We start from the raw sequence: 11,162 nt of genomic DNA, 5'->3' as shown, positions 1-11,162 counted from the left end.
CGGTATGGAATGGATCAGCGAGGTGGAGAGCCACAGTAAATTGGAGGGCTTGCGGTATGAGACGCATGCCGGTTGCTGACATTGGGATTGCTAATAGGAAGTCACCAGCATGGGAAACTGCTACAGCTCTAGGTCGGGCAGTGTCATGTGGTGTTGCTTCAGCTTCTAGGCATGTTGCAACTGCTTGGTCAACAATGGAGTCATGCCAGATAGATTGCTTGTGAACTTTAGAAGGTGGTGGTTGGAGTACTGGTCCTGCAAGGGAGACCCATTTGGTGTCGCAGTGTATAGATCTTGTACCCCTTCCTGTTGGCCTAAATGATCGGGTAGGATTTTCTTCACCAGGTTGACAGATACCACTGCAAAGGAACAGAATGCAGGTATAGCAATTTGCATTGCTGTGCGAACACCGAGGCTCCCAAGTCTCACAGGAAGGGAGGCTTGTTTCCACTGTAAGTCACTGAGAGAAAGGTTGAGGGCTTTTTCTAACATTAATAATTTCATCAAGCTGTCATGCCATCCCCCCCCCCCCCCCCCCCCCCCCCGGCACTGTGCGAACATTCAGTGCCGGCGGGGGATGGAAATAGCCTCGGCTACCATCCTCTTTTGTCCAGTCGTGTTCGACGAATGGTTAAGGGATCCTGTACACCAGCAGTGTGCTCCTGGCAGTATGGGTTCGAGTCACTGCTGGGGTGTGAGTTTTCAGTTGCATATAGTCCTGGGGTCCATTCAGGATTGTTCGCATTTGTGTTCCTCACGTGTGCCCCAAAGAATGAGGTGATTTGATAAAATACCATGCCCAAGATTACCAACCAAGTGCCGGCGGGGGATGGAAATAGCCTCGGCTACCATCCTCTTTTGTCCGGTCGTGTTGGTCGAGCAAGGGATTGTTATTATTTTAGATTCAGCTACTCGGAACAAAGAGTTCCAAGTAGCACAGGCTATGCTGAGCCCGTAATGGACTCTTGACTCAGGAGTGGGGCTGTGATTCTCCATGTTGTTGTTGTTGTTTTAGATTTAGCTACTCAGAACAAAATGTCCATGTAGCACGGGCTATGGTGAGCCCGTAATTGAGTTCAGCGATTCGCGATAACCTTGTTACTCTGATATTTGGGTCAAAGTATTAAATGTTTTCCTATTTCTTTTTCGCTTCTGTTTTAGTCTTGTTTTAATAACATTATTTTGGTGGCGGATATAGATCCAGAATGCTCACTAATGAGTCCCATTCCTCAACGGCTTTTCTAATCATTGTAGTCGCTGTGGAATGTGCATCTAATGCAGCTGCTGTCGTTGGCTTAATGTTGAGTTTGATGGGCAGGGCTTCAGTAGCTTCACATTCCAGTAAGTAGTGCAATAGTGGCGCCTCTGCTTCTGTTCCACAGATGTGACACTCTTTAATTATTGGGTTTATTACCTCCCAGCAGCACTTGTAACCAAGTCTGAGTCTTTGTATGGCTACTGCAATGTCTCTGGATATCTTTTTGTCAGGCTCGAAAGAGGAGTAACCAGTGGCTTGTTCGTACCATATCGCAGTGGATCTTCCTTCCGCTACTTTGGTTCTGTGGCGACTTTTGATAGTTGGGAGTATTTTCTTCTTGATTTGCTCTTTACTCTGTGAAAAACTTGGAGGTATTTGAACCTGTACAGCAGGTAGAGCAGTGGCAGTTTTTGCTAGTGAGTCTGCCTTTTCATTACCATCTATGCCAATGTGACTTGATATTCAATTTAGGGTGAATGACAGCCCTAGATTATGGGCTTCTTTTCCTATATGTTGGATTTCTGTGAGGAGTTGTATAATACATCTGTGTTGACTGGATAACAATGCCTGGAGCGAAGATTTAGAGTCTGTATGAATGAAGATATCATGTAAATTATTCTCAATTGTATAGGTTATGGCCACCTTCAGGGCATATAATTATGTTTGCAATGTTGATCATCCACTATTCATGCTCCAGTAAGCTTCATGGTTGTTAGTGTAAACTGCTGCCCCAGCAGAACCTCTTTCTTGATCAACTGGTCCCTCTGTGAAGATGTAAGTCATTGTAGGTCTTGAGATGGTTTCCATTTGTTGTTCTGTGACTGCTTTGAGCCTCTGCGAGTCACATACTGATTTTTTAACTGGTAATCCTTCAATGATTATCTTTAGACTCGATTCTTTCCATAGAGGAGGCTGTATAAAGCGTTGATATGGTCTATCTTCTTTGTTTTTAATGGTCCATTTCAAGTCCACTTTCTTGACCAGATTATCCGTCCATACACTTGTTCTATATTGAAGGTTTCTCTGACGAGATCTGTGTATGCTATCTTTGATTGACAGTCTGGCGGTGGTTCCAACAAGTTTTGTTGTTATGGTGGCTATCCTTTGTTTGATCCTGTTTTTTAAGGCTGGTAAGTTGGTTTTCATTGTTAGATTCTCTCAACGCGTCCATATAGGTGCTGCCAGCATTGTTCTCAGAGCATCATTTTGAGACACTTCCAGTTTCTCCCATTGGTTATCACTGAGGAATGTAAGAGCAGGAGCAGCATAGTCAATGAGTGACCTAACTGCTTGAACGTAGTACATTTTGAGTGCTGGTAGAGATAGACTAAGACTTGTCAGGGAGCGCAAAGCTTAGTTTCTGGCTTTACAACGTTGCCGAAGATATTCAATTTCTTGAGTGAATTTCAATTGGCTGTCTATTATGACTCCTAGGTATTTAAAAGAGGTAACCCACTCAATTTCATGCCCTTGTATTGTGAGATTCTCCATGCTCTGCCAAAGCTTATATTCGCTACTTTGATAATTACTTACTTACTTGGGGAGAGGTGGTACAGGACGTGATTGAGATGAACAAGTGGATGAATAGATATTAATTGGCCATTAAATCCCTATGTTCTTGCTTCTACTGTCTCTGGAGCCTGAAAGATGAACCATGTTTTCACGATAAAGATATGATTCGAAATCAGATACACAAAGCAGAAAATGAGATCAATGATAGCAAAGCGAAACTACTTCATGCTACAGACCAATAGAGACACACCAACATCGACGAAGACCTCCGTACCCGAATGGACCAAAACCTCGACGATCTGCAAGATCGTCGAGGTTTTGCAGATCGTTTCCCATCACTCACACACACATACACACACATACGCTAGGGGAAATGATACCTGGGTGGACAGCGCTCTGGACTCGTAATCCTAGAGTCCGAGTTCGATCCCCGGTGATGGCAGACACAAAATGGGCAGAGTTTTTTACGGGCTGCTTTCTGTGTGTGTGCTTGCGTGTGTGTACCCACCTATTTGTGCTTGCGGGGGTTGAGCTTTGGCTCTTTGGTCTCGCCTCTCAACTGTCAATCAACTGGTGTTCAGATTGATTGACAGTGTGTGCGTGTGTGTGGGGGGATGAAGTAGAAGTAACAGTTAATTGATTGATAGTTGAGAGGCGGACCGAAAGAGCAGAGATCAACCCCCACAAGCACAACTAGGTGAATAAACTCTCAGTAAGCAACCCGTGTCAGCTGTCTAACTCCCAGGTACCTATTTACTTCTAGGTGAACATGAGATTCAGGCTGAAAGAAACTGTGCCCATTTGTTTCTGACTCGGCCGGGAATTCGAACCTGGTTACGACCCCCGACCGATGTCAACTCAGCCGCGAGGCCCCTTGTGTATGTGTGTGTGTGTTGTGTATGTGTTTGGGCGCCTTGAATGGACCAACAGGCCGTTTACAGTAGTCTATTATGTTACCTATATTAGTGGGAAGGAATATGGGGACAAGGAGATGGGATAGGAGGAAGAGATGAAGGAACAGTGCCTAACTACCTGCACCATTGGGTGGTTGAACCTCTTGATTCTTATGACAGTACTTACGAGGTCATTTTGGAGCTTTTCTAACACCACCCTTTAATCCAACAATAGGTTTGTTCTGTACAATTAATTAAATACCATTTACTTAATACTTCTCATATTCAGTACAGTTCTGTAAAAAGATTTAGTTAAAATTATGCTTCACTATTCTACATACATGACATATTTTTCAACATTGAATTTGAACTTGAATCTTCAGGAGAACTTTAACGAGCTGTGAACTAGATAAGAATAATTTTGTAATGACAAGACGTAACTAGACACACAACACTCACTAGAGTTCCTCATGTACAGCACAAGATGTTCGAAATCTGATAAGTTGTCAAACTTCACAAGTCCCCATAGATGGACCGGCAGAACTGTCTCGCTTCTGGCCACGGCACCTGTGATGGAGAGGACACCATTGACATGGGACACCTTTGGTGGTGGTGAGGGAGTGGACACTAGTAACCTGGACACCTGTGGTGGTGGTGAGGGAGTGGACACTATTAACCTGGACACCTGTGGTGGTGGTGAGGAAGTGGACACTATTAACCTGGACACCTGTGGTGGTGGTGAGGAAGTGGACACTATTAACCTGGACACCTGTGGTGGTGGTGAGGAAGTGGACACTAGTAACCTGGACACCTGTGGTGGTGGTGAGGGAGTGGACACTATTACCTGGACACCTGTGGTGGTGGTGAGGAAGTGGACACTATTAACCTGACACCTGTGGTGGTGGTGAGGAAGTGGACACTATTAACCTGGACACCTGTGGTGGTGGTGAGGAAGTGGACACTATTAACCTGGACACCTGTGGTGGTGGTGAGGAAGTGGACACTAGTAACCTGGACACCTGTGGTGGTGGTGAGGGAGTGGACACTAGTAACCTGGACACCTGTGGTGGTGGTGAGGGAGTGGACAGTACTGACAGACTGACAGACACTGATAGTGAGGGTGGGAATGGGCAGTACAGACAGGGACGTCTGTGGTGGGGGGGGGGAGTGTTTGGACAATGCATGTATTCTGAATCTTCATAGAATTGCGAATATTACTAGATATATTTTATACACTAATTCATAAAGCTTTAAATACTGTTTTAATACAGAGAAGCAAAATAGCTATGTGAACTCTTATTACGTTAAATATATTGTTTTAGTTATCAATTATAATTAAAAAGGCTGAGAGCGGGTCATCTCCAACCCTAAACACCAGAGATAAGTGACCTTTGACTGACCTTGGCCGGGGAGAAGAGGGCCAGGCAGAAACTGGCCGACCCGGGTGTACAACATCGGACAGTCCCGCTTCTGGTTCTTCAGCGAGGTGTTGACGGCCGTCGTGAGCACTGCCACAATCCCACTGGCTGGGGGCAGGAAGGTTGTGTTATGGTGGTCATGGTGGAGGGGCCCATGTTGCTAGGGCAGGAAGGTTGTGTTATGGTGGTCATGGGGAGGGCCCCATGTTGCTGGGGGCAGGAAGGTTGTGTTATGGTGGTCATGGTGGAGGGGCCCCATGTTGCTGGGGGACAGGAAGGTTGTGTTATGGTGGTCATGGGGGAGGGCCCCATGTTGCTGGGGGACAGGAAGGTTGTGTTATGGTGGTCATGGGGGAGGGCCCCATGTTGCTGGGAGCAGGAAGATTGTGTTATGGTGGTCATGGGGGAGGGCCCCATGTTGCTGGGGGCAGGAAGGTTGTGTTATGGTGGTTATGGGGGAGGGCCCCATGTTGCTGGGAGCAGGAAGATTGTGTTATGGTGGTCATAGGGGAGGGCCCCATGTTGCTGGGGGCAGGAAGGTTGTGTTAGGGTGGTCATTGTGGAGGGCCCCATGTTGCTGGGGGACAGGAAGATTGTGTTATGGTGGTCATGGGGGAGGGCCCCATGTTGCTGGGGGCAGGAAGGTTGTGTTATGGTGGTCATGGGGGAGGGCCCCATGTTGCTGGGGGCAGGAAGGTTGTGTTAAGATGGGCAACGAATTATGTAACGGTTAGTTATCCTGCACCACAAACACCTTTCAATAACAACACTCGTAAGTTAGTATCCTGCATCACAAACATCACTAACAACAATCGTGGGTTAGTATCCTGCACCACAAACATCTCTAACAACAATCGTGGGTTAGTATCCTGCACCACAAACATCACTAACAACAATCGTGGGTTAGTATCCTGAACCACAAACATCACTAATAACAATCGTGGGTTAGTATCCTGCACCACAAACATCACTAACAACTCACTCATGTTCATCCCCTCTGGCGGTTTCTTCGGCAGGTTCAGCTTACCCGCTCTCACCATCTGTAAAGGTACAAGGTGTGTGAAGCATTGTGCTGCACTGTGTAATTACCTAAGTGTAATTACCTAAATGTAGTTACAGGATGAGAACTACGCTCGTGGTGTCCCGTCTTCCCACATGTGTGTGTGTGTGTGTGTGAGTGTGTGTACTCACTTTGTTGTGCTTGTGGGAGTTGAGCTCTGGCTCTCTGGTCCCGCCTTTCAACAGTTAATCAACTAGATTACAGATTCCTGAGCCTACTGGGCTCTATCAGATCTTTCTTTCTATTTGACTCTTGCAGGATTTCACCTCTCAGATGATACCTTGTGTTCAGCCTCCTGCTTCCTTCTCCTAATTTCATTACCTTACACTTTCCTGAGTTGAACTTTAGCAGCCATTTTCTAGACCATTCCTCCGGTTTGTCCAGGTCATCCTGTAGCCTCTATCTTCATCCGTCTTGATTCTTTTCATATTTTTTGCATCATCGGCAAACATTGATAGGAACGAGTCTATACCCACCGGAAGATCGTTTACATATATTAGAAACAGGATGGGTCCAAGTACTGAGCCCTGTGGAACACCGCTGGTGACATCTCGCCACTCTGATGTCTTCCCCCTCACAGTTACTAGCTGATTCCTGTTGCATAAGTACTCCCTTATCCACTGGAGCACCTTCCCATTTACTCCTGCCTCTTGCTCCAATTTTTTTAACAGCCTTTTATGGGGTACTGTGTCAAAGGTTTTCTGGCAGTCCAGGAAAATGCAGTCGGCCCACCCTTCTCTTTCCTGTCTAATATTTGTTGCCTGGTCATAGAATTCTATTAAACCTGTGAGGCACGATTTACCATCCCTGAACCCATGTTGGTGGTGGTGCGTTACAAAGTTATTTCCCTCCAGATGCTCTACGAGCCTTTTCCTCACGATTTTCTCCATCACCTTGCATGGTATACAAGTTAGGGAAACTGGCCTGTAGTTCAGTGCCTCTTGCCTGTTACCCTTCATGTATATTGGGAATACGTTAGCTGTCTTCCAACTTTCTGGTAAGTCTCCTGTTTCCAGTAACCTGTTATACACCATAGAGAGTGGCACACTTAGTGCTTCTGCACCTTCCTTTAGTATCCATGGTGAGATTCTGTCAAGCCCAACAGCCTTTGTCACATCCAGCTCCAGCAGACACCTTTTGATCTCATCACTGGTGAGGTCAAATTCCTCCAAGGTTGCTTGATTTGTCTCCTCCTCATTTAGTGCAGGGGCTTCTCCTTGTTCCATTGTGAAGACCTCCTGGAATCTTTTGTTGAGTTCTTCACACAACACCTTGACATTCTTGTCATTGTGTGTGTGTGTGTGTGTGTGTGTGTGTGTGTGTGTACTCACCAATTTGTGCCTACAGGATCGAGCATTGACTCTTGGATCCCGCTTTTCTAACCATCGGTTGTTTACAGCAATGACTCCTATCTCATTTCCCTATCATATCTGGTTTTAAAATTATGAATAGAGTTTGCTTTCACAACCTTCTCCTTAAGTGCATTCCATTTTTCCACTACTCTCGCGCTAAAAGAAAACTTCCTAACATCTCTGACTCATCTGAGTTTCCAGCTTCCACCCATGTCCCCTCGTTCGGTTAATATTACATGAAAACATTTCATCTGTTTTACTTTGTCAATTCCCCTGAGTATTTTATACGTTCCTTTCATATTCCCCCCTCTCCCTTCTTTTTTCTAGTGTCGTAAGGTTCAGTTCCTTCAGGCGCTCTTCATATCCCATCCTTCGTAACTCTGGGACAAGCCTCGTCACAAATATCTGAACCTTTTCAAATTTCCTTATGTGTTTCTTCAGGAGGAGGGACGCCATGATGGCGCAGTATACTCTAAAACTGGTCTCACGTAGGCAGTGTAAAGCACCCTAAAAGCCTCCTCACTTAGGTTTCTGAATGATGTTCTAACTTTTCCCAGTTTAGAGTACGCTGCTGTCGTTATCCTATTTAAATCTGCCTCAGGAGTCAGCTTAGGTGTAACGTCCACTCCCAGATCTCTTTCTCGAATCGTCACAGGTAGGCAGTTCCCCTTCATTGTGTACTGTCCCTTTGGTCTCTTATCACCTTATCCCATTTCCATAACTTTACATTTGTTTGTGTTGAACTCCAGTTGCCATTTCTCTGACCATCTCTGCAACCTGTTCAGGTCCTCTTGGAGGATCCTACAATCCTCATTTGACACAACTCTTCTCATTAAATTTGCATCATCCACGAACATCGACATGTAGGATTCTACTCCTGAAAGCATGTTATTTACGTAAACTAGAAATTCAATTGATCCCAGCACCGATCCTTGAGGTACTCCACTCGTTACAGTTCGCCAGTCCGGCTTCTCGCCCCTTACCATTACTCTCTGGCTCCTTCCCGTTAGGTAGTTCGTTACCCATAGCCTGTGTGGTACTGTGTCAAAGGCCTTTTGGCAATCTAGAAAAATGTGTGTGTGTACTAACACATTTTTGTGAGTACACAAATTTGTGCTTGCGGGGTTTGAGATTTGGCTCTTTTGGTCCCGCCTCTCAACCGTCAATCAACTGGTGCACAGATTCCTCAGCCTACTGGGATCTATCGTATCTACATTTAAAACTGTGTATGGAGTCAGCCTCCACCACATCTCTGCCTAATGCATTCCACCTGTTAACTACACTGACACTGAACAAAAATTTCTAACGTTCCTGTGGCTCATTTGGGTACTCAGTTTCCACCTGTGTCCCCTTGTTCGCGTACCACCAGTGTTGAATAGTTTATCCTTGTCTACCCTGTCAATTTCCCTGAGGATTTTGTAGGTAGTGATCATGTCTCCTCTTACTGTTCTGTCTTCCAGTGTCGTAAGGTGCCATTCCCGCAGCCTTTCCTCGAAACTCATGCCTCTTAGTTCTGGGACTAGTCTAGTGGCATACCTCTGAACTTTTTCCAGCTTCATCTTGTGCTTGACAAGGTACGGGCTCCATGCTGGGGCCGCATACTCCAGGATTGATCTTACATATGTGGTATACAAGGCTCTGAATGATTCCTTACACAGGTTCCTGAAGGCTGTTCTGATGTTAGCCAGCCTCACATATGCTGCTGGCGTAATTCTTTTATGTGGGCTTCAGGAGACGGGTTTGGTGTGATATCAACTCCTAGATCTTTCTCTCTATCCGTTTCATGAAGTACTTCATCTCCTATTCTGTATCTGTGTCTGGCCTCCTATTTCCACCGCCTAGTTTCATTACTTTTCATTTACTCGGGTTGAACTTTAGCATCCATGTGTTGAACCATTCATTCAGTCTCTGAATGAATGGCCCTCTCTTTCTTGCCTGATTTTTGTTGCCTGGTCGTAGAATTCAATTAACCATGTGAGGCAGGACTTGCCATCTCTGAACCCATGTTGATGCTGTGTTACAAAGTTCTTCCGCTCCAGATGTTCCACTAGCTTTCTTCGCACAATTTTCTCCATCAGCTTGCATGGTATGCAGGTTAGGGACTCTGGCCTGTAGTTCAGTACCTCCTGTCTATCCCCTTTCTTGTATATCGGGACCACATTAGCTGCTTTCCAAATTTCTGGCAGTTCCCCTGTTGCCAGTGATTTGTCATACACTATGGAGAGTGGCAGGCACCGTGCTTCTGCTCCTTCCTTTAGTATCCAAGGGGAGATCCCATCTGGGCCTATAGCCTTTGTCACATCCAACTGTAGTAAAAGTAAGAAAGTAATTATGAAAAGAAGGCACCAAACCGGGAAGGCTATAACTCTAGTAAAAGCTTACTTACTTCCCCACTGGTAATCTCAAACTCTTCTAGTGGTTCCTGGTTAACTATTGCCTCTCTTATCTTTGAAATTTCTCCTTGCTCTAAGGTGAAGACCTCCTTGGAATTTCTTATTCAGTTCCTCACACACTTCCTTGTCGTTTGTAGTGAATCCTTATGCCCCTAACCTTAATTTCATTACCTGTTCTTTTACAGTTGTTTTTCTCCTGATGTGGCTGTGCACCAATTTAGGTTGAGTCTTTGCCTTGCTTGCGATGTCATTTTCGTATTGTCATTCTGCCTCTCTTCTCATCCTGACATTCATTCCTGGCACTCTGGTATCTTTCTCTGCTCTCAAGTGTAATGTTATTCCCATAGTTTCTCCACGCCCTTTTACTTTGCTGCTTAGCTAGCCTACATCTCAGAATAAACCATGGGTTTCTCATCTTCATTTCATTGTCTTCCGTTTGGACTGGGACAAACTTGTTTGCTGCTTTCTTGCACTTCTGCGTGATGTAGTCTATCATGTCTTGGGCCGTCTTTCCCCTGAGATCTGTTTCCCACATTTTATCTGTTAGGAATTTTCTTATCTCCTCATAGTTTCCCTTTTGGAATGCCAGCCTTTTGTTTTCAGTACCCCTCCTCGAGTTCAATAACCCTTCTTCAACCAGATACTCAAACGCCAGTGCACTGTGGTCGCTCATTCCTACTGGGGCCTTGAAACCGATTTCCCTTATGTCGGGGTCGTTCAGAGTGAAGACTAGGTCGAGTCTTGCTAGTTCATCGTTTCCTCTCATCCTAGTGGGTTCCCTGACATACTGGCTTAGAAAGTTTCTTGTCGCCACTACCATTAGTTTGGGTCTCCATGCGTTTCCTTGTTCTCCCAGTCTATCCTTCTGTGACTGAAGTCCCTCATGATGAGCAGATGAGATCTATTTCTACTAGCAGCAGAGGCTGCCCTCTCAATTAATAGTGTTAATTGCCATGTTGTTGTTGTTGTCATACTCTTGCCTTGGTCTTCTCTCATTTGGTGGAGGGTTATATATCACTGCTACTACTACTTTTGGTCCTTTCCGTTTATTCATTACAACTCCATTCCTTTCTCATTAGTAAAGCCACTCCACCTCTTCCCCTTCCTTCCCTCTCTTTCCTTATTACAGTGTAGTCCTGGGGAAACACCTCATTCATTATTATTCCTGAGAATTTTGTTTCTGTGAGTCCGATTACAACTGGGTTCACTTCTTGTACTCTTTCCCTTAGTTCACTTGCCTTGCTTGTGATCCCATCTATGTTCAAGTACATAACGC

General features: G+C 45.4%; 2 protein-coding genes across 2 annotated transcripts in view; one reads left to right on the top strand and one right to left on the bottom strand.

Annotated features, from left to right (window-relative positions):
- LOC123771301 (uncharacterized) overlaps positions 1-11,162 on the top strand; it is a 150,562-nt gene that overhangs the window by 32,013 nt on the left and 107,387 nt on the right. The window lies entirely within an intron of this gene.
- LOC123771369 (uncharacterized) overlaps positions 4,123-11,162 on the bottom strand; it is a gene marked incomplete at its 3' end in the record, with an annotated part of 32,625 nt that continues 25,585 nt past the window's right edge. The window contains 3 exon segments of the mRNA XM_069305056.1: positions 4,123-4,230; positions 5,064-5,189; positions 6,064-6,121. Of these exon segments, the coding sequence (XP_069161157.1) occupies positions 4,123-4,230; positions 5,064-5,189; positions 6,064-6,121 (292 nt within the window).

The sequence above is a fragment of the Procambarus clarkii genome, chromosome 54, assembly GCF_040958095.1.
Source record: "Procambarus clarkii isolate CNS0578487 chromosome 54, FALCON_Pclarkii_2.0, whole genome shotgun sequence".
NCBI classification, from domain to species: domain Eukaryota; kingdom Metazoa; phylum Arthropoda; class Malacostraca; order Decapoda; family Cambaridae; genus Procambarus; species Procambarus clarkii.
Note: the sequence above shows the minus strand (reverse complement) of the source record. Positions and strands in the feature narration are given on the sequence as shown.